The 23,040-nt window shown below is 35.6% G+C and overlaps 1 protein-coding gene across 1 annotated transcript in view; it reads right to left on the bottom strand.

Moving 5' to 3' along the window:
* Stk31 (serine/threonine kinase 31) overlaps positions 1–23,040 on the bottom strand; it is an 85,729-nt gene that overhangs the window by 31,902 nt on the left and 30,787 nt on the right. Inside the window, 11 exon segments of the mRNA XM_051203045.1 lie at positions 2,151–2,237; positions 2,400–2,525; positions 3,328–3,453; positions 6,569–6,649; positions 7,689–7,790; positions 9,809–9,940; positions 11,068–11,187; positions 12,277–12,393; positions 12,811–12,990; positions 18,152–18,274; positions 19,059–19,218. Of these exon segments, the coding sequence (XP_051059002.1) occupies positions 2,151–2,237; positions 2,400–2,525; positions 3,328–3,453; positions 6,569–6,649; positions 7,689–7,790; positions 9,809–9,940; positions 11,068–11,187; positions 12,277–12,393; positions 12,811–12,990; positions 18,152–18,274; positions 19,059–19,218 (1,354 nt within the window).

Raw genomic sequence — 23,040 nt, forward strand, 5'->3', positions numbered from 1 at the left:
CTAGAAGCAACATAAATGCCCCCCAACTGAAGAATGAATAAAGAAGATGTGGCACATCTACACAACGGAATAATACTCTGCAGAAAAAAAATAATGGAATCTTGACATTCGCAGGCAAGTGGATGGCACTTGAAGAAACCATCCTGAATGAGGTAACCCAGTCACAAAAAGAGGAATATAGTATGTACTCGCTCATATATGGATTTTAGACCTAGAGCAAAGGATCACCAACCTATAATTCACACCACCAGAGGAACTAAGATACAAGGTGTATTCTAAGAGATTCATATAAAGTCCCTCACAGAAGGGGAAAGGGATAAGTCCCCCAAAGCACATGGGAAGTGGGGGAGGCAGTGAATGGAGAAAGAAGTAGGAGAAAGAGAGGGGGGAGAAGAGGAAAACACGTGCAACTAGGAAGATTGAGTCAGGGTAGGAATAGAAGACAGAAGAGAGAGAGAGAACATAAAAGAGGGAGCCATTATTGGTTTGAAGAGAAAACTGAACCTAAACTAAAGAAAGGTCTAGAGACCTACAAGACTGCCACCAACTAACAATTTGAGCAATCATGGAAAGGCTACCACAAATGCCCTTCCTGGAGAGTGAGATCAACAACTAACTTATCCACCATCATGGATCCCTCATCTAGTAGCTGTTGGAAACAGAAGCAAACACCCATACCCAAACACTGAGTCTAACTAGAATCCAGATGCAGAAGGAGAGGACAAGACCAGGTTGCAGAAACACATAAAGACAGCTGACCTGAACAAGGAGGAGCTAACAGGCCCCCAGACTGACAGCTGGGAAGCCAGCATGGGACTGACTCAAGCCCCCCTGAATATGGGTCTCAGCCAGAAGAACTGAGCAGTCTAAGGGACCTCAGACAGTGGAACCAGGATGTATCCCTGGTGCACAAAAGGACCTTGCGGACACATCCCCCATTGAGGGATACTGCCTTAACCTAGAGACAGGAGAGAAGCCCTAGTCCCTACTTCAAATGACCTGACAGATCTACATGACCCCACCTGGATGGCATTGCCCTACATGCAGAATTGGGGTGGGGGTGGGAGGGGAGGGTGGTCAGGGTGCATGTGAGGAGGCAGAGAGGGTAAAAGTCAGGCAGGGAGGGAGGGAGGGAGAGGGAACTGGGATCGACATGTAAAAAAATGAATTAAATTAAACAAAAAAAAAAAAAAAGACTGTCCCAAAATTGAAGTAAAGCCTCCTTCAAATTAAAGACATATCACAGATATTGATTAAAGGCTAGATAAAGCTTAACTATGTGTGGTTGTTTAAGTAAGAATGGCCTCAATAGGCTCATATTTGAATACTCATCTCTAGTTGGTAGACTATTTGGGAAGGATCAGGAGGAATGACCTTGCTGGAGGAGGTGCATCATCCAGGGCAGACTTTGAGGTTTCAAAAAAACTGAAGTCATTCCCCTGTGTGCTCTCTGCCTCCTGCCTTTCTTTAAAGATAGGAGCTCTCAGCTGTTTCTACCACCATGCTTTGCTCTGTCATCATGTACTCTCTGGAATTTTAAGTCCAATTAAATGCTTTATCAGTTGCCTTAATCATGGTATTCTATCACAGTACTAAAAAGTTACGTAATACTCTACTGATAACATCGTAACTGGTGTTTGCACACAGATACACACATGCATGTGAGTGCACATGGATGCACACACACACACACATTCCACACACACCCCTCTAAGGCAACTTAAATTATAAGTTACCACCATATAAAGTATCTAGAAGAGAATAAAATAATGTTAAACAGGAAGAATCAGATCCTCCTTTCATTACTAATTCTAAAGTTATAATGATAAAAGCTAAAGTTTCCATTTAAAACTAAAATATCAATTACTGGTCTAGAAAGTTACATATAGCACAGCTTAATGGTTGTAAGTATGAGTTCTGGAACCAGAAAGACCTAATTTCAAGTTTCAGTTTTACTAGGTGAAGAGGTTCTGTGAAAGTCACTTAATCCTTCTCAGTCTTGTTTTTCTTGTGTGCATAGAGCTGATGCAACAATGAAATAGAATAATGCAAGCCAAATATTTGTGCACAACAGTATATAGTACTGGGTGTTACATATTAGACGTTTAAGTTTCTCATTTAATGCATCCCTGAAAATTATTTTTACTTACGTCTGAAGTTAAAGGCATACTGGCTTGAACTGCACTCAGGTTTGCCTTAGGATAATATGGGACCATCAGGTAGGCAACAGGATCAGACTAAGAAGCAAAATAGAAAATGTAACTCAAAGTGAACAATTCACCAATATATTTGTATTTTACAGTGATTCTATAACACAGCTAATGATTTATTTTAAGAAAAATTACTACTTAAAACTTATTTTAAATAATTTCTCCAATAGACTAGCTTAAGAACTTTACCTTACACAGAAACAGGAATATTAATGGTAGTAACCCAGACTCTTCCTTAGCATCTCCACAAGCTCTATGATAAGAAGCTGCTCTCTGAATCACCATGCCTTCTGTGTCAACATCCACAGAATAGCCCTGAACAATAACAACAGAAAATGTAACAGGCATTGGTAATTTCAATATTAAAAAAAAAACATTCTAATTTATCATTCCAACTTAAATGTTATTGTATGTGAGTTAAATAACATATTTTTCTATTCTAATTTTAAGTACCTTCTCTATCTGCAATACTGTAATATAGGATGAAAAAGTAACTACCTGAAACCTACTCTACATTCCCAAGTATGCAAAAAGTAAAGCCAACTTAAAGACCCTCTGAAGTTCATTCAATCTCAGCTCACAAGAAGACATTAAGGGACTGGAGAGACAGTGTGTGGTTAAGAGCACTTGGTGCTCTTGTGAAAGATGGGAGTTTGGGTCCCAGAACTCACATGTTGTCTCACAACTGTATCAACTCCCTTTTCTGACCTCTACAAGTTCCATGCATGTGTGTGGAACAAAGGCATACATGCAGGGAAACCACTCACACACATAAAATGAAATTTTAAAAAGTTTCAAAGAAATCAGGCAGCATAAGATTGTGTTAGCAATATAGCTAAGCTTTCAAGAAAGAGCTAAGAAAAACAAGAATTTTTTAAGACTACTGAACAAAATGCAGTATATTTACCCAGAAAAAGAAAATCAAGTAACCCCAAGTAACCCTGGTAAAGACAATTCTCTTTAGGGAAATGAGAGGAACTTTAAAGTCAAATTAACTCAAACATAATCACCATGCCAATCAACTTTAGAAATAGTGGGTTTGTTTTATTCCCTAAAAAGTAACTTCACCACTTCATTTATACTTCTAAAGCTTCCATAAATCAGAACTTAAAATTACCTTTAAGAGAACTGGCTGCCCATCAACCTCAGAGCACACCAGAGGACGCTTGCTGCTAAGTTCCTTCATGGGCTCAGTGTCAAGAAGGTCTCGCTCTAAGCTCATAGTAAGAAGACCACCAGAATTCTAGGCACAAATTATTACATTTAGACAATCAAAATAAATCCTTAGGGCTTTCAAGTCACCAACATGATTGGGACATACTATTAAATGCAAGGAAGATCATCAACCTAACTGAAAAATAAAACAAAATGTTTATAGTTTGGATTCTTTTTAACCCCTGGCTTTTGAACACCTCCTGCCTACTGTCACTGCTGTAAATTTAGAACAGACTGCAGAAATGACTGAGGTTAATACAACATGCTTGCAAGAAACTCCAACATTTACTTTGAAAACCTCATATATGTCCTAAAAATTAAAATGAAGACAAGTGAAAGTAGAGAACAGTAATGAGAAATCTAAAAATTATGAGTAATCCTCACAATTCTATTCCTGCTTAATGTCCCTAAATGTAAAAATGATTTTCAAAAGTTTTAATTATGACATTTTTGTAACTTTTACATTTAAAGTAGAATTTTCTTCCTTTAGTAGATTTGTTTGTTTCCTTCTTTGTTTTTGAGACAGGATTTCTCTATACAGCTTTGGCTGTCCTGGAACTTGTTCTGTAGCCCAGGCTGGCCTCTAACTCACAGAGATCCACCTGCCTCTGCCTCCCAAGTGCTGGGATTAAAGGCATGCACCACCATAGCAGAGCTTGATTTTAACTTATTTTTTAAATTTTATATATGTGTACTATATTTATACATCATGCCCCTTCCCTCCAAGCCCTCTTATATCTTCCCCAACTCAAATTTATGGCCCTCTTTTTTAATTTTTATTACACACGTGCACGCACATGCATGCGCATGCACGCGCACACACACACACACACACACACACACACACACACACACACACACACACAAACTGCTGAGTCCGTTTAGTGTTGCTCACATACATACGTTCTTATTGCTGACCACTTGATTTTAAATAACAAATTAGGGGGGTTATCCCTGGGGAAGACTGATTTTCGCTATCTTGCCAGCCATTAATTACCTGTAGCTTTTTACCTAGAGTGGGGCCTTGCAGAATTTCCTCTAGCCACATTAGGATGAAACTACTGCTGCCACTCTCTAACCCAATATAATTTCTAACTGTACTCTTAATACTTATCCTTATACCCACCAATAATATAACTCTCACCCCTCATCAAACGATCTTCCTTCTGCAGCAGACGAAGATTACAGAAACCACAACTGGTCAAAATGCAAAGAACTATTGACCATGGAGTGCCCAGATCTAGTAGATACATCTACAATACAATCCATACACCTAAAACTCAGGGAACATCACAGAAAAGGGGGCAGAAATTTTCCAAGGGCCCTAAACAAGACCCAAACAATGACAAAGTTTTATTCAGTACAGTTTTAGAGGGCAAAGTTATAGAATTGTTTCCTTGTTTGTGTGTGTGTTGTTGTTGTTGTTGTTGTTAAATTTCAGTAATACATAATCAGTTTATAAAGGATTTCTAGACATATAGCTCAAAATCATCTTAAACATACTAAAATCATTGGGCAGCATCCATAAACCATGATTTGAACCTCTTATAATCTTCTCTAATAAATAAAATAATTTTCAACTTTCACATAACTATACACACAATCATCAGACACAAGACAGTCTCTAAAGCTAGAGTTAGTAACTTCATGGAAAAATACCTTTTTTTTAATTTTTTACTGTTTTGGTTTTGTCCTGTTTCTTGATATTTGAGGGGTTCTTTGTGGTTTTTTTCTTGGTGTTTGTTTTTGTTTTCTATTTTTTCAACACAAGGTTTCTCTAGTAGGCTTGGTTGCCCTGGAACTAGTTCTATAAACCAGGCTGGCCTCAAACTCACAAGTTTGAGAGCCTCTGCCTCTCAAGTGCTGAGATTATTGTGCACCACCACCAATGCCCAGCTTATGTTTGGGTTTTTAAGATAGGTGCTCACTTGGTATCTATCCCTGGCTATACTGGAACTCAGTACACAACTCAGGCTGGCCTAAAACTGAGAGCAATCCTCATCTCTCTGTTTTCCAAATCCTGAAACTATAATAGTAAGTTGTGAAATTCAATTCACACGTGATTTTTAAATATAGTATGGGAAAACCTTATAATATTTCTTTAAAGAACTTTTTTATTTTTGTGGCACTGGATATGACAACCATTAAGCTATATTACCAACTGTGATCCACACAACTTTAATCTTATACATTTATGAAAATAAACTCACATATTTATACAAACATCTCTTTATAGATCATAATTTATCTATACTTACTAACACTTATTTTTGAGACAGGGTCTCATGAAGCCCAGGCTGGCCCTGAACTTTGACCCTCCTGCCTCCACCTCCAAAGTACTGAGACTGCAGATGTATGCCACTACATATGTTTTATGCAATATGGAAAACTGAAAGGTTTCATGCATGCTAAGCAAGCACTCTGCCTACTGGATTAAATCCCTGGCCATCCATTAATGTCAATATCAATAAACAAATGCAATTGGTTCTATATCTGTGGATTCTGCTTCCTTGTATCCAATCAATTATTAAGTAGAAATGTTCAAAATAAAATTGTATCTGTGTCAAAATGAAGATTTTTGTTGTGCATTCCCTAATCACTGTATACTGATTAATTTATGTAACATTTATATTTTACTAGGTATTACAAATACTCTAGATATGATTTAAAAGTATACCAGGAAAGCAGGATATAGTCACTCAAGCCTGCAATCCTAGACCTCACAGCAGGATGGAAGGAGAATAAAAAGTTCAAGGTCAGCCCAGATATTCTGGCACTTTATGTCAGGAACTTGTACATGCTGGATTCTAGAACCCAAGGGATCTGGAAAGCAATTCTAAAAACCACAGAACAATGGTACTTTATTTCATTCTTTATTGCCACCAGGTAATCTAAAACACTGGGATATATAGATCCTCCTCAGAGAGCTAGTTTCCTAATTCCTTGCCTTGGAGTCCTGTTTGTCAAGAAAACCAAACTCACATCAACATCTCTACTTTAAACTACTTGATCTAAAATAGTCTCAAGAATAGGCTCTAATAATCCTTTCAAACATTTATTAGGAGTAAAACTGACATGATATGAACATCACTATGCTTTTACATTTCTGCATGGAGGTAATTCTCAGAGGAAACAAAACTTACCATATATTTAAGTAATCCTATTTCAGGGTACAGCAGAGGTAGTTCAGGGAACCATTTCTGTGTCAAGCTATTCAGCTTCTCCTAAAGTTAAAAAGTATTTTTATTGTAGATCAATTAGTACTCAATTGTAGCATGTTACCCTTCAGGAAAATATATGACCATCTGCCTTCTCACAACTAATAAGACACATAGTCCTTAATTTTAATTTCTACTTCAAGGACTATCAAGCAAAACATGAGTCACTTCATATCCAAAATTAAATAAAAAATTGTAATTTTAATAATAACCTGTCATTTCTCAAAATATTAAGAACATAATAACATTTTAAATTGTTATTTTAAATGGCAGTTTAACTGAACAAGAAAACCATAAAAGCCAATTCTAAAAGCCTGGAGATAAAAATAATAAGTATGCAGATCTACAATCTACAAATGAGAAAACAAAATCTTTACAAAGACATGTTTACTTAGGAAAACTTCTAAACATTTACCAGGTCTCATTCAAAGTTTCAAAGGTATGCCATAGTTATGTGAATTTGGTAAATAAAGCCTGACACTTAAAATGTCTACTATTTGCATAATATTTATTTACTTTGAAGAACTATCTCTTAACTAACTCTTCATAATATCTCTTAGACATAAAATGCAATATTCTTTCCATTGTGAAAAAAGTAGACTGGCTAATTTTTCGAAGGCCACAGAATTAAGGAGTGAAAACAAAGGTGTGACTTTTTCTGGTGGCTCAAACTGCTCAATTCCTGTTTTTATTGAATGTTAAGCTAAAAAGGGTGTTTTTGTTAAACTGTGAGAATCTCTATGCCTTAACTTAACAATTAAACTAAGCAGAAGTGTGTGTAATTGAGCTCAATTCTAAAAACAAGCAGAAAAAAACTATAAAGAAGTTGAATTTTAACTTCTTTTACCATCAAGAACATTACAAATGATTTTTTTCTTCTTTATAATCTGAAATTTCCACATTGGTATAACATTACTAATATTCACACTTACATAAACACTACTATGCCAATGATATTTCTAGTATATAGTTATATACAGTCTATTTTTAAATTTAAATTCCTAAATAAAATCTAATTTAAAATTGCAGAGAATCAAATACTTACATATTCCTCCCTCTCATGATAAATTTCCTGAAAGACACGATTGCGCAACTGAGTTATTTCTTGTTTTATTTTCTCAATTTCAGTTCCATCATGGTCATCAGACTTTATCAGAGAGAAAAAGTAGTAAATAGGCTTATTGCACTAGATGAAAACAAGTCTTCCTTAAGAATTAATGCAATGTTTATAGTAAATCATTCTGTGTGGCTCTCATGCAGCCTTCAGTACCCAGCACATATCAAGTCTTCTAACATTAACTTTTTCCAAAACTATAAAAAAGTATTTAAATATAAAAACTTATTGCTTATGTTTTAAATTCTTGTACATTTTCTAGAAAATAAAAACAATTAACTTTAATCTTTTTTCTTCTCTTATTTAAGATTTTTTTAATTTTATTCTATGTGCATTAGTGTTTCTCCTGCCTCTGTTTCTGTGAAAGGGATGCCCTGGAACTGGAGTTACAGACAGCTGTGAACTGCCACATGGGTGCTGGGAATTGAACCTGGGTCCTCTGGAACAGCAGTTGGTGCTCTTAGCCTTGAAGCCAACTCTCCAGCCCTACTCTAATCTTAAAATAAATATTAAGAACAGCAACCAAAATGGAGTGTGTAAAATTTTTACTTGAAATCAGGTTTTTAAAAGCTCACACAACAAAATGATGAGCAAATATCTAGATTATCTACTATGGGGGAAAAACTCTATGATTCTGAAATATTCCATATGACTTCAATATAATTTTAGCAAATAAGTTACTTTAATAAAGGGTATGACTGCATTAAAAAGATATGTCTATAATGTCTACAGTTCTACTATAATGAATGTGCCCAATCTTGTCACATATATTTCTCCAAAAATTGAAAAGACTGGGGAAAAAAAAAACACCTTCTCCATAGCCTAGAATACAATAAAACTAGAAACCTTAAACTGCAATTAGTTCTAAAATAACTCCCATTTTGCTTCCAGTTGCACACTAAAAAGAGAAATAATCACACTGGATAAAGACATACTTTAGATCTCATCTGTACATAAATAAAATCCTCAAAAAAGTTCAAACAACTACTAATTTATTCATAAAGTTTCAAGCCTGAGAAAGAAATGTAGTCAAAAATTAGAAAATCCCTCCAACTCTATTATCATGTGAAAACAATGTTTAAAACTTGCAAGAAATATTATAAGCAGTGTTCAAAGAAGTTTACAAAAGAGAGCATGATCTTTTAAAAATACTTCATCACAAAATTCTACCTTTGGAGATGGGAAGACAGCTCAGTCAGTAAAGTGCTTGCCTATATTCAATCTCCAAAGCGCATAATGTGACTCTTTAATCCTACTCCAGGGAGACAGAGACAGGTGGCTCCCTGGAGTTTAGCCTAACCGCTCCAAGCCAAGAACACACTATCTCCAAAAACACAAAAATAAAGGTGGACAGTACCTGAGAAATGACACCCAAGGTTGTCCTCTGACCTCCACGTGCATGTGAACACACATACATGTATGCACACAAGCACACACACACACACACACACACACACACACACACACACAGAAACCCAAACACGGGAAAATATTCTACTACCTAAATGTATAGGGGTTTGTATTATAACAAATATTCTAACAGTTCACAGGGAAATGGAAGTTTTAATATTTATTCTACAATTTTTGTGTTATTAAAAAAATCAAGGTAGCAATGTAAAACATTTAATTTTTAAATATTTAATTACATGGGACACAATTTCTGTAAGAATATAATTTCAAATTCATTTCCATATACAGAAATAAAAAGATAAAGTACTTGGGCCTGTGAAATGGCTCAGTGGGTGAAGGCACTTCCTCTAAGTAAATGACCTGAGTTCAATTCTCAAGACCCACATGATAGAAAGATAGATCTGACTCCAAGTTATTCTCTGACATACACATGTGCACAATGGTATAGTCACAATCATATATTCACATATACACTAAATAATTTAATTTAAATAAGTAAATTTTTAAAAGATATGTACATAACAAAAAATATAAATACAATAGTCCTCTAGTTTTAGAGAGTTTTTCTACATAGATTTATGAAATAATTCAACCAAAATGAGAAACAAAAACATGTTAGCTAGAGGCAAATTTTTTCTTACTTCTTCCAAATTACTCTTCTCAACCAATTTCCATCTCAGTTGAGCTTTTAAGCCTTTCAAAGTCTTCTTAATGGACAGCAAGTAATCCACACTGGGGCTCTTATTTAAACAGTCAATGATCTGATTTTTAAACTATATGAGAGAAAGAATTACCATATTTTCAAATACATGAGACAACAGTCACTGAACATCATTAATTTGCAAGTACTTGGGTTCAGAGTGAATATTAAGAAAATTCCATTACTTTCTACAAGGCAACAAGACCAATTTATTTCCTAATTTTCCACATTTCTGTTTAGAAGAATCTCAGGTTCAGTGCTCAAAGTAACAAAGGAAATACTCTTCAATTCAACTGAGACATGAAATTAGACACACAGTACCAACATGATACAGGCTGAAATTTACGGTAAGGGTCTAAGTTGAAACAATCCTCAAAATATATCAAGCTTCAATAATGCTCATATCTTCTAACTTAAATTTATAAATTATAGGAAAATGAAGAATTATACATAAAATTATGTTCAAAGATATGTAAACATGCCAGGCAGTGTGGCTCATGCCTTTAATCCCAGCACTCGGGAGGCAGAGGCAGGCACATCTCTGTAAGTTCAAAGCTAGCCTGGTCTACAGAGTAAGTTCCAAGACAGGCTCCAAAATTACACAGAAAACCCTGTCTCAAAAAAAAAATATGTAAAGCATTATTTATATGGTCATATATCTAACATATATGGTTAAGTAAGTACATATTTATATAAGAATGAAAATCATTTAAAAGGACAATAAAGAATCACTGATCATATGGGAAAATGTTCATAATAGTCTATAAAATTGTGAAAATATCTTCAAAAGTGCTCCAAGACAATACAATACAATACAAAACACATATATTGATAGTGGATGTATGTGCCCATTCACAGGGGAATGCTATGTTAACTATCTCTCACACTAAAAGTATTAAAAGCAATGTTATCATTTCTTGACTTTCTCTATATAGAGTATGTTTGCTACAGAAAACGATGACAAAGATATCTTTAAGTTCATAAGAAAATCATTCCAATATTCACTGAAATATATATTATCAACAAAAATCACCATTCAAATTTCATACAGAAGTCAATTATAAACCAAACAGTGGCTGTACCATTTTTCTTGGAGTACTAATTAACACAATGAATATTAAACTACTTGAGAAAAATTCAACAAGTAAAGAAATACAATGTAACAATTCATAAACCCAATAAGAGAAAGCAAAATCCAACCTCAACACTGTCCTTGTATTTGGATAACAGGGTAGCAATGAACTTTTCTTCAAAATAGATCTTCTGCAGCACCTGACTGTATGTATTTAAAATAATCTCCTTATCTACAACATCTTGCTCCTAGATGAAAGAATATGTATAAACAACAAAATGGTTAAAACTTCAGCTGGGTGGTGGTGACACATGCCTTTAATCCCAGTATACTCAGGAGGTAGAGGCAGTCAGATCTGTCAGTTCCAGGCCAACCTGGTCTACAAAACTACACAGAGAAACTCTATCTCAAAAAAAAAAATCAAAAAAGAAAAATGGATGAACTTCAAAATGAAAGTATCTTTGAAAATTGCTATATCCATTTCAAATTATTTCTCAAATCTTTTCCTAGACAGAATACTGGCATCAAAGATGCTCATGCTCAAAATGCTATCCTAATTATACTATAAATATTTCTGAAGCTGTCTGAAAGGATATCAGGACAATTAATATTCTAAACAGAACAAATTTTAACATCAAACTCAACACTTTAAGTTACTTTCAGAAATTGTCTCTCACCAACTTCTAAAATCAAGTCTTATAAAACCAACAAAGTCTATTTACTACAGAATGTAGTAAATACTGATTTATTTTAATACATTATAAATAATACTTCAAAAAAGAAAGAAAATAGAAAGCATTACCACTGAGACTTTGGAAAGCAGGTTGAAAAACTGGGAATATCCCAATAAGCAAGGCTTAAAGGTCTAGGATTCCAAAATACTCTTTGACGCCTATACTTATTTTCCACTGACATGGCAATACAGATTGTACACAATAAATGAACTCTAGTGTATATATGTCCAAAGCTTGCCCATATTTTACTTCATTTTCATAACATTTAAGGAGTACTTTCTTAAATGCACTGGATATGCTAAACTCAGAAACCAAATTGTACAGAAAGCCAATCAATATTGAGTAAGGAGATGTCTCCTAAAATTAAACATTAGTCTTTCTTAATGTGAAATGTCCTATTCAAATGAAAAAACAATTATCCTGTGGAAGAATGGAGACACTAAATTTTACTGGATTAAACCTTGACAGTGTAACTGTTTCAAGCAGGCCTATTAAAAAAGAAAGTGAAGGTCAGTCTTAATTCTATCTAAAAAAAAGAAGTCATATTATTGGTTAACATAATCTAGCTGTCTCAAAGGAAACAACAGTAACATCATTACTCACAATGAGAGATATCTCCAGCTCTTTGCAGACACATGACTCAGTCTTCTCTAGAATTTCATCTATATTACCAATCATGTCTTCTGAAGTTAATGATTCACCCAAAGATAGATCAAAAACCTTATTTGCAAAATAAAAGCATGATATATCTAAATCAGTTAATTGACTTAGCATTTGTTGTGCTTATATACCTGAAATAGAGCATGAGGCTATACCATGGATCAAACAGAAAAAGTAAAATTCCAGGAAAAGAACAAAGAATACATTCTGTAAAACTTTAAAAAAGGAAAAAAACATACATGAGCATAGCATGCTTCAAGAAAATTGGTGGTTAAGACAAATGGTCAATTCAAATGAAAATAGAAAAACAAATAAAATCATGATTTTTAATATAACAGTCTATATCAAAAGTTACAAAAAATCCCTACTGTTACAAGTAGACAATGTCAGCTACTGAACAATGAAGAGACAGAATTGGAACAAGCACCCAAACCCTGTTTCCTTCCACCAACATTGCTAATTGGATGTTCTGCTTACCTTCTGACTGCTCTGAAACCATGCCACAAGACGTTGCAGAGAAGCCTCTGTTTCGCTCCTAATACTGGTGAACTCTTCTCTTTTGCTACACTGCCAGTCACAAAACTTTCTAAGTATTTCTTCAGAATTAGTTCCTTCTTTGGCCTTTCCATACACTGCTTCTAAAGAAGTTGATAAATCCTAAAGACAGAAATATTTGTTAAAGTAATTGACCTAGTGTTAGAATTTAAGCACTGTTAGGATTCAAGAAACAGAATATCATAATGTTGAATTCCTACTCTTAATTGTATAAATATAAAAGGCAGAGAGAAAATATCAAAATTAACTATACAGGGAGACATGACAACACCAAGAAAATCCAGAGAATCAAAAGAACATACTTTAGAAACCTATACTCCACCAAACAGGTAAACAAAAGGAAATGGACAATTTTCTCAATATATACATTCTACTGAAGTTAAAACCAAGATCAGATAAGCAACTGAAACAAACCTATATTCCTAGGGAATTAGAAGCAGTCATTAAAAGTCTCCCAACCAAAAAAAAAAAAATTTCCCATGGCCAGATGATTTTAGCCCAAAAGTCTACCAGACTTTCAAAGGATTAATGCCAATACTCATCAAATTATTCCACAAAATAGAAACAGAAGGAATGTTGCTCAATCCATTTTTGAGGCCACAGTTACTCTTATACCTAAACCACATAAAGATACAACAAATAGAATTAGAGAGCAAATTCCCTTATGACCATAGATACAAAAATACTCAACAAAATCCCTGCAAATGAAATCAAAGAATACATTAAAAAGATAATTCATCATAATCAAGTAGGCTTCATCTCATGGATGCAGGAATAGTTCAACATATGTAAATCAATAAAATTAGCCCACTACATAAATAGAAAAACACATGATTATTTCATTAGATACAGAAAAGGCTTTTGACAAAATCCAATAGCCCTTCATGACAAAAGTCCTGGAGAGATTAGGGACACAAGAGACATACTTCAATACAATAAAGGCAGTTTGCAGCAAGCCCATGGCCAACAACAACTTAAATGGAAAGAATCTCAAAGCAATTCCACTAAAATCAGCAACAAGACAAGGTTGTCCACTCTCTCCATACTTATTCAATACAGTACTTTAAGTCTTAGCTACAGTAATAAGACAACTGAAGGAAATCAAGTGGAAATAAAATAGAAAGAATTTAAAAGTATCTTTATTTACAGATAATATGATACTACTATCATATTATATACTAACCATCCTAAAAATTCCACCAAGAAATTCTTACAACTGATAAAAACTTTCAGCAAAGTAGCTGGATACAAAATTAACTCACAAAAATCTGTAGCCTTCCTACATACAAATAACAAACAGACTGAAAAAGAAATCAGGAAACAACACCTTTCACAAAAGCCTCAGATAATTTAAAATGTCTTAGGCAACTCTAACCAAGCAAATGAAAGACTTTTATGATAAAAATAAAACCTTAAAAACACTAGAGAAACTAAAAACTGTATTAGAAGATGGAAAGATCTCCCATTCTCCCATTCTCATCCATCAGTAGGATTAGTATAGTAAAAATGGCCATCCTACCAAAAGCAATCTACAGATTCAATGTAATCCCCATCAAAATTCCAAGACAATTCTTCACAGATCTTAAGGGATAGTTTTCAGCTTTATAGAGAAACACACACACACACACACACACACACACACACACACTCCTGTGTCATAAAAGAAATGCAGGAAGTAGTGCTGTTTCTGATCTCAAATTGTATGAGAGCCATAGAAATAAAAACCACATGGTTTTGGGACAAAAACAGACACGTTGATCAATAGAACAGACTTAAAGACAAAGACTTAATTCCATACATTTATAGATACCTGATTTTTGACAAAGAAGCCAAAAATACACACTGGAGAAAAGGCAAGGGTGCTGATCAAACTGCACAGCTGCATACAGAAGTATGAAAATAGTCATATTTATCACCATCTACAAAATATAACTTATAGATCAAGGGCCTCAACATGAGATCAGATACTCTGAATCACCCGAAAGAAGAAAGTAGGGATTAGACTGAAACTCATTGGTATAGTAACAGACTTTCTGAACAGGACCAAAACTTAAGGAATAAAGGCCACGAATTAATGAATAAAACCTCACATAGCTTTAGAAAAAAATCTGTACATTAAGGGACACCACCTTCTAATAAAGCTGTACCTACAAAATGGAAAAATATATTTAACAATTATAATCTTATAGAGAATTTATATCTAAAACATACAAAAATGTAACACTGAACATCAATAAAACAAATAAATCAATTTAAAATGTGATATATAACTAAACAGAGTTCTCGGAAGATGAAATGGCTGAGAAACAAACAAAAATGTTCAATGTCCTTAGACATATGGAAAATGCAAATTAAGACAAATTTAAAATTCCATTTTACCATAGTCAGAATAGCCAAAATTAGTAAAACAAATGACAGCAAATGCTGGTGAGGATGTGGGGCAAGAGGAATACTTCTTCACTGCTGACAGAAGTGCAAACTGGTATAAGCCCCTATGGAAATAAGTGTGGAGCTTCTTCAAAAGGATGAAATACATCTACTGTAAATTCCAACTATACTACTCTTGGGCATATACCCAAAAGACTTTCCATCTTATTACAGAGATACTTGCTCAGCCACATTTGCTGCTGTTCTATTCATAATAGCCAGAAATTGGTAACAGCCTAGATGTCCATAAACTGATGAATGGATGAGAATAGTTGATTTACACAATGGAACATTATTCAACTGTTAAGAAAAATGGAATTAGAGGAGGGAAGGGGAAACTGGTCAGGATGTAAGAGCAAAAAAAAAAGAAATAAAAAAATTAAATTTGTAGGTAAATGGATGAAACTAGAAACAATCAACTTGAGTGAGGTAATCCAGACCCAGAGGAACAAACATTTCATGTTTTCTCTTATGTTTGTATGTTAGGTTTTAAGCTTTAGATGTTTCATAAGAATAATAATATCCACAGAGGTTAGGTAGACCATCATGACAAGGGATCTCCCAAGGAAAGAAATTCTAATGCCTTCATAGAGCCTTCACCCAGTAGCTGATGGAAGCAAAAGCAGAGATTCACAGCTAGGCACTGTGCCAAACTCCTGGAATCCAGTTGTAGAGAGGGAGTGATGAGCAAAGGGGTCAAGACCATGCTAGGAAAACCCACCAAAACAGCTGACCTAAGCAAATGGGAGCTGAAGGATCCTAGTCTGACAGCTGGGGAACCAACATGGGACTGAACCAGGCCCCCTGAACGTGGCTGTCAGTTGGGAGGCCTGGGCAGTCTATGAGGCCTCTGGCAGTGGAACCAGTATTTATCCCTAGTACACGAATGGGCTCTTGAAGGGATACTCTCTCAGCCTAAATACATAGGAGAGGGCCTAGGCCCTGCTCCAAATGATGTGACAAATCTTGATGATCCCCCAAGAGAGACCTCCCTGGGGAATGGATGGGGAGTGGGATGGGGGGTTGGTGGGGAGTATGGGAGGGCAGGAGGGAGAGGGAACTGTGATTGGTATGTGAAATAAGATTGTTTTCAATTTAAATAAAAATTTATTTTTAAAAGATAATTGTTTAAATATAATATTTAAGATAATATAATATTTAAGATAACATGACAGTGGCTTATTCATTTTTATCAAAATGAAAATTTGGCATTCATGAAGACAAAATTAAAATGGACACTGGAAATCAAAAAAAAAAGAAAGAAAATCTAAAATGAGAAGATTAAATAGGAGGGAGAAGGAGGGCAGACTAAAAAGAATATGGGCAGGATAAAGGCCTTTTGAAAAGTTATAAGTACTATTCTAGAAGCTTCATAAAATATATGAAAGGAAATGTAATGGTGTTACCATATAAAGGGAAGACAAGACCCCAACTAGATATCACTATACCAAGTAAAACACCTAATACCAGAATGGGTTACAACTTGCAGTCTTTAGCCAAAGGGGTCCCATAGACCCATAAGCATTATAGGCTCTTGCCAATGTTATTGGTTGCCCTCCACAACATGATGGTAAGACCCTGTTGCTGAAGACGCCACTTACTTATGTCATAAAACATGGAGAGATCAAGATAGTGTCCAGCTAGAAGCCTCACCACTACTAACTAGCATTCATGATACTGGAAGGTGTTATACATGCTGCAATGCTACACATGCTACCAGAACATAAAAGTAATCATTAACCTCACCCATTAATGAACCTTACAACCTATAACAGCAAACTGCCTGTAAGATATTCTGGTACAACAATGGCACAAATATTATGGGAATAATTAACCACTTTTTAGTTGGACCTAAGACCCACTCCATAAATGGAACTTATAGCTGACACTGTTAATTAATGAAGCCAGAAAACAGAAACTAGAAAGAGCATGCATCCTGAGAGAAAACTATTCTGCTAACTGAACATAACCATAAAGCAATTCCTAATGACACATTTCTATACCCATAGTTCATTGAATCTCACAATCCTCATCAGAAGCTGCTTCTTGCAGTACAGGATAACTAACATAGAGGCTCACAAGTGAACAGTGTGCAGAGACTAAGAAACCTTGAGACACTCAGTCCTAAATGGGATATCTTTATCAAACCTCTTATCTCAAGGCTCAGTTATCTTTTGAGAAGATGCAGAAGAGCCAGAGGTGGTAGGTTACTCCAAGAAAACAGCATTTCCAGACACAAAGGGACTGGTATACATACAAAGTCACAGAGACTGTCTATGACAGCATGCACAAGACCTACATAAATTCAAGTCAGACAAAATCCCAGCAGAGGAGGAGTGGGCACAAATTCCCACCTCTAACAGGTAAGTTACTTGCCATTGATACCAGCTGAGAGACAGAAAATGAATTCTCTCCAATGAAGTGAAACTGGATATATCAACCACACTCCAGAGCAAGCCTCATGCTCAGGAACAGCTGACCAACCCAAAACAGTCTCCATATATTTATGTCTGCTTTTTTGTTATTGTCTGTAGAGTTCTATCTTTTATTTAAAGAGAGAAAAGACATTAAATTGGGTAGGGAGGGGGATCTTGGAAGACAGAGTGGGGAAGAATATGAACCAAAATATATTGTGTGGAAAAAGTTTTAAATAATAAAGAAATTTAATAATTTTTTAATTTAATAAATTTTTAATGCCATTAAAAACTAGAAATCAGCAAAGAACAAAATTTTTACAATTATCAGGACTATCTAAAATCTCAAAGTTAATACTAATATAACCTCTCAAAGAATAAACTTAATTTTAATATATATTTAATATATTTTAATTCCAAACCTGCAATGTTTTCAAGCGTTTCTCAAGTGGCAACTCATCTACTTCCAGAATAAAAACATCTACAGCCACAAACAGCTTTTGTTGTACTTCATTTCTTCTGGCGATCAATATACTACCTTCATTCTGAAGAAAAGTAAATAGAATGGTCACTATTAGACATTAGGTATTTTCACACATTTACCTGTACGAATGATAGCGATTTCTAAATTTTAATACTACACTTAAAATGTAAGCTCAACAATCCTGTAAGCGCCTTTTTCCCTGCTATTTTTGCCATGGTGAACTTGTTTCTTTGAAAAAAGTATACAATTTACTAGATAGATTTCACTCTCATGCTCTTCCTTCACACAAACTACCTCTCAACACTGAGCAATTTAGTCAGTACATAATAATGTATCAGAGTCCAACTGTAATAACAAAAAAACATTCTACTCAGACAAAAACACAAGGATCCATGTTAGCAGGTTTAGAAGTTGCCCTAGTTAAAACCTCATATGAGACCCTCAAAACTCAGTATTTCTTTTAACTCCTCCACAGGTTTAACTTCTAGTAGCCCTGAAGGACATACCCAGTTGTAAGAATACTCAGCAAGTGTTTTATAGTTCTTCCTAAAGCAGATACAATTTACCATTCAGGAATATTTACCACAAACAATCTTGACTATTAACATAGTTGAAACATTTTATTGGACTTCCAGGGAAATAGAAAGTTAAATATTAAATATGCATATAGAAAAGAAAAAACTTTTGTTAACCATGTATCTAGTTGCCAATTACCTATCCTAACTTTCTCTTAAATGAAGTATTACTACAGTATCAGATCCTTTCCTTTCTTAAAAGATTCAACATATTTTTAAAAATAAAAATCAATAAATAAACAAACACAGGAGAGAAAATCCTTAACCCACCTCATTATGACAAGTTTGGATCTTCTCCTGAGCTACATTATATTCGGCCCAAATTTTTTCTAACTCATTCAAAGATTCTAGAGTAGTAAAGGACCCTTCATCCAACACTTGAATAGCATCTGACAGGTCATTACCAAAACGAATACTGATGTTAATGTGCCTATTTTAAAAAATAGAAAAAGAAAAGGGGAAGAAATTGCAAAGTATGTTATGAGAAAATTCTTTTAAAACATCTAAAAGTTATTATTTACAGCACTGGCCTGACTTGGTACTTTTTAAAACTTTATGGAAAATCATTTAACTATAATACAAAGTTCTAATGAAAGATGAGAACTGGAGAGATGGCTCAATGGTTAAGAGGCTGACTCTTGCAAAGGGCTTGGGTTTAGTTCCTAGCACCCATATGGAAGCTCATAACTATCTGTAATGGAAATTCTAGGGAATTAGATTCCTTCTGGCCTCCTCAGGCATCAGACTTGTATGTGGTATACATCCATACATGCAGACAAAACATTCAGTCATGTAGTAAGTAAACCTTTTTAAATGTGTGGAAAAGATAATTTCATGTATATTATGAGGTAAACTATTGCTGTCAGCCAGGTGTGGCAATACACACATTTAACCCCAGCACTCAAACAAAACAAAAACAACAAAAGATATTGCTGTATTTCCTAGCTTGGACTCAGAACTTCTGGGTCCAAGAATCTTCCTGCCTCCAACAGAACTTTAACTACTAACACATGCTACATATCTAACAGAAAGAAATCAATGTTTTTAAACTCTATATAGAAAGATAACTTTCAAAATCTGCAGAATTGAAAATGTCAAAAGGACCTTTAACTTCTGTTCTGTAATAAGATTTATAAATACTTCTCTAAAAATTTTAGACATAGCCTGTCTCATTTACCAGGGCCATAGGAAAAGTCCTTCTACCCAGGATATGCTGACTTTTTTAAATCTATAAACAAAGCAATCAGAGAGGCCATGTAATAAACAAAATGAACAGATTTTTCATCTATATTTTTTCCTATCTTCCCACTAGACTGCCACCATTCTAACCGCACATTTTTTCAAGAATGAATTAAAGTATTTTGTCATTTTGGCTCAAGTGTGGCTCAGAGCTTTACCAATGCAGCCACCTGCTTTTTAGTATTGTACCAAAAGTTAATTAGGCTCTGGCCATCCAAATTACTAATTCCTCAAAGATTAATACACTGAGATAGATTTATACTAGAGAATATAAATTTCCACTGAGGGAAGAAATCAACATGCAATATATACGTCCATGGTGACATCAAAGTATAGGTGAAAATGGATCATTAATTTTAAGTACAGAACTCAGCATGAAAAAGAATTTGGTTGTTTTAACAACTATTTAATCCACATATTAGAAAAGAGGAACAAATTATGCCTAACAATAACATAACCCCCATCAACACAAATATCTAAATAATTCTAACACAGACTTTGAGAACTACTGAATAAATATATAAGATTTGCTAATTAATTCTTTTCCTCTCTTTTTATAAAGTAGTATTTTTAAACAGAGTATAAAAATTCATATTAATAAAGCCATCAATCCCCTCCCCTGAGTTCCACACTAGGGCCCACACATCTGACAGCTTTATTGGAGGACAGAGTGGTCCTAAGGACCCCCCCCCCAGGTAAGACACCTTCCAGTGCCCACTAATACTCCTTAAAGCCTTCCCTTCCCTGGGCTCCACACAAAGCCCCACAGCCTGGCAGACTTGCAGGAGGCCAGACTGGACCCAGAAACCCCAGGCAAGACACTGCCCACCACCTACTATATCCCTTTAAATCTTCCCAACAACCCCAGCTCCCCCCCATACACACACACACACACAGAGAGAGAGAGAGAGAGGAGAGAGAGAGAGAGAGAGAGAGAGAGAGAGAGAGAGAGAGAGAGAGAGAGCCCCAAAAGTTCCAGAGGGACTTGATAGTCGCCAGAACTGTTGGCCATTTAGGCCAGAAGATGAGAGAAGAAAAAAGAAACCATCCAAAAAAAGATGACACAGGAATCAACACCTAGACTTACAATAATCCCAAATCCAGATGCCTAACACCAATGTAAGAACACAATCAATTAAAAGAAAGTTCAGTGAGCATCACCAAATCCCAGCTATCCTACAACAGCAAGACCTGAACAATCCAACATAGCTGAAGCACAAGAAAACAACCTTAAAAATGACTATGAAGATGATGTAGGTCCCTAAAGAATAAATGACAAAAATAAATTGAGAAAAAGACAAACAAAAAATTGGAAGGAATCAATAAATCCATAAAAAAAAGTCAAGAAAAAAAAAACCAGAAAACTGGGAATCAATCTACCATGAGACCCAGCTATACCACTCTTGGGCATATACCCAAAGGATGCTCAATCATACCACCAGGACACTTGCTCAACTATGTTCATAGCAGCTTTATTTCTAATAGCCAGAACCTGGAAACAACCTAGACATTCCTCAACCAGGTAATGAATAAAGAACATGTGGTACATTTACACAATGGAGTATTATTACTCAGCTGTTAAAAACAATAACATAATGAAAATTAAAAACAACTAGGAAAAAAAAAACATCCTGAGTGCTGTACCCAGACCCAGATAGACAAACATGATATGTATACATCCATAGGGATATTAGCTATAAAATAAAGGATAACTAGCAATGCTACAATCCACAGACCCTGAGAAACAATGTAACAAGAAAGGTTTGTAGGGAGACACCCAGATCTCCCTGGGAAGGGAAAACAGAAGAGATTTCAGTGAGTGAACTGTGGGTGGGTGGATGGGGATGAGAATATAGGCAATCAGGTTGGGGAGGTGGAGGGGGAAGAGTACTGAAAGAGACTACTGGAAAGGTGTGGGCATTTTGGGGTCAGGCTAAAAACCTGGCTCAAGGGAATCTCCCAGTTATCTACAAGGATGACCTCAGCTAAGACTCCTTAATAATAAAGATATATAGCCTGAACTAGCTATCTCCTGTACCAGGCAAGACTTCCAGTGGAGCGAGTGGGAAACCAACCCAGACACATAAACTTCAACCTCAAGTCTGTCCTGCCTATGGAATATGCTAGGGTAAGGATGACCTAGTGACTGAAGCAGTGGCCAACCAATGACTTGTCTACCCTAAAACCCACGCCAGGAGACTAAGACCATCCCTTACACTGTCTGTAGCATCAGGACCCATAGGCTGGATGACCCAGAGACATAGGACCAAACCAAATATGACTAAAGGGGAAAATGTCAATGTAATGATGCCTAACGATATTCTGCTATGCTCATAGATTGGTGCCTAGCCCAACTGTCATCAGAGAGGCTTCATCTAGCAACTGATGGAAACAGATGCAGGGGCACACAGCCAAACAATAAGCAGAACTTGGGAAATCCTGCAAAAGAAAGGGAGAAAGGATTGTAGGAGCGGGGGGGGGGGGGGGGGGGAGAGAAAACTCAAAGAAATCAACTAATCTGGGCTCACAAGGGCTCACAGAGACTGTTGTCAAACAGGCAGTCTGCATGGGATCAATGTAGGCACTTTGTGTATGTGTTGCAGTTGTGTAGCTTGGGCCTCTTGTGGGACTCCTAACAGTGGGAATAGTGGCTGTCTCCTCTCTCTTACTGACTTTGGGACCATACTCCTCATAGTAGGTTGTCCTTTCCAGCCTTAATACACAGGGAGGTGCTTAGTCTCACTGCAACTTGGCATGTCATGTTTTTGTTGATACTCATGGGAAACCTGCCCTTTCCTAAACAGACACAGGAGTGGACTAGGAGGTGGAGGTTGGGGGAGGGACATGGAAGAGAGGAAGGGAGGGGAGACGGCTACCCGGATATAAAATTTAAAAAAAAAAAAAAAAAAAACCCTTCAGCTTCAGTAAACTGAAAAAAGAACCTCAAACAGCACAGTTAAACATGCTGGTTCCACATCAAACCACTACTAAGAAGCTAAAGTGGGCTGAAAGG

The sequence above is a fragment of the Phodopus roborovskii genome, unplaced genomic scaffold, assembly GCF_943737965.1.
Source record: "Phodopus roborovskii unplaced genomic scaffold, PHOROB, whole genome shotgun sequence".
In the NCBI taxonomy this organism is placed as follows: domain Eukaryota; kingdom Metazoa; phylum Chordata; class Mammalia; order Rodentia; family Cricetidae; genus Phodopus; species Phodopus roborovskii.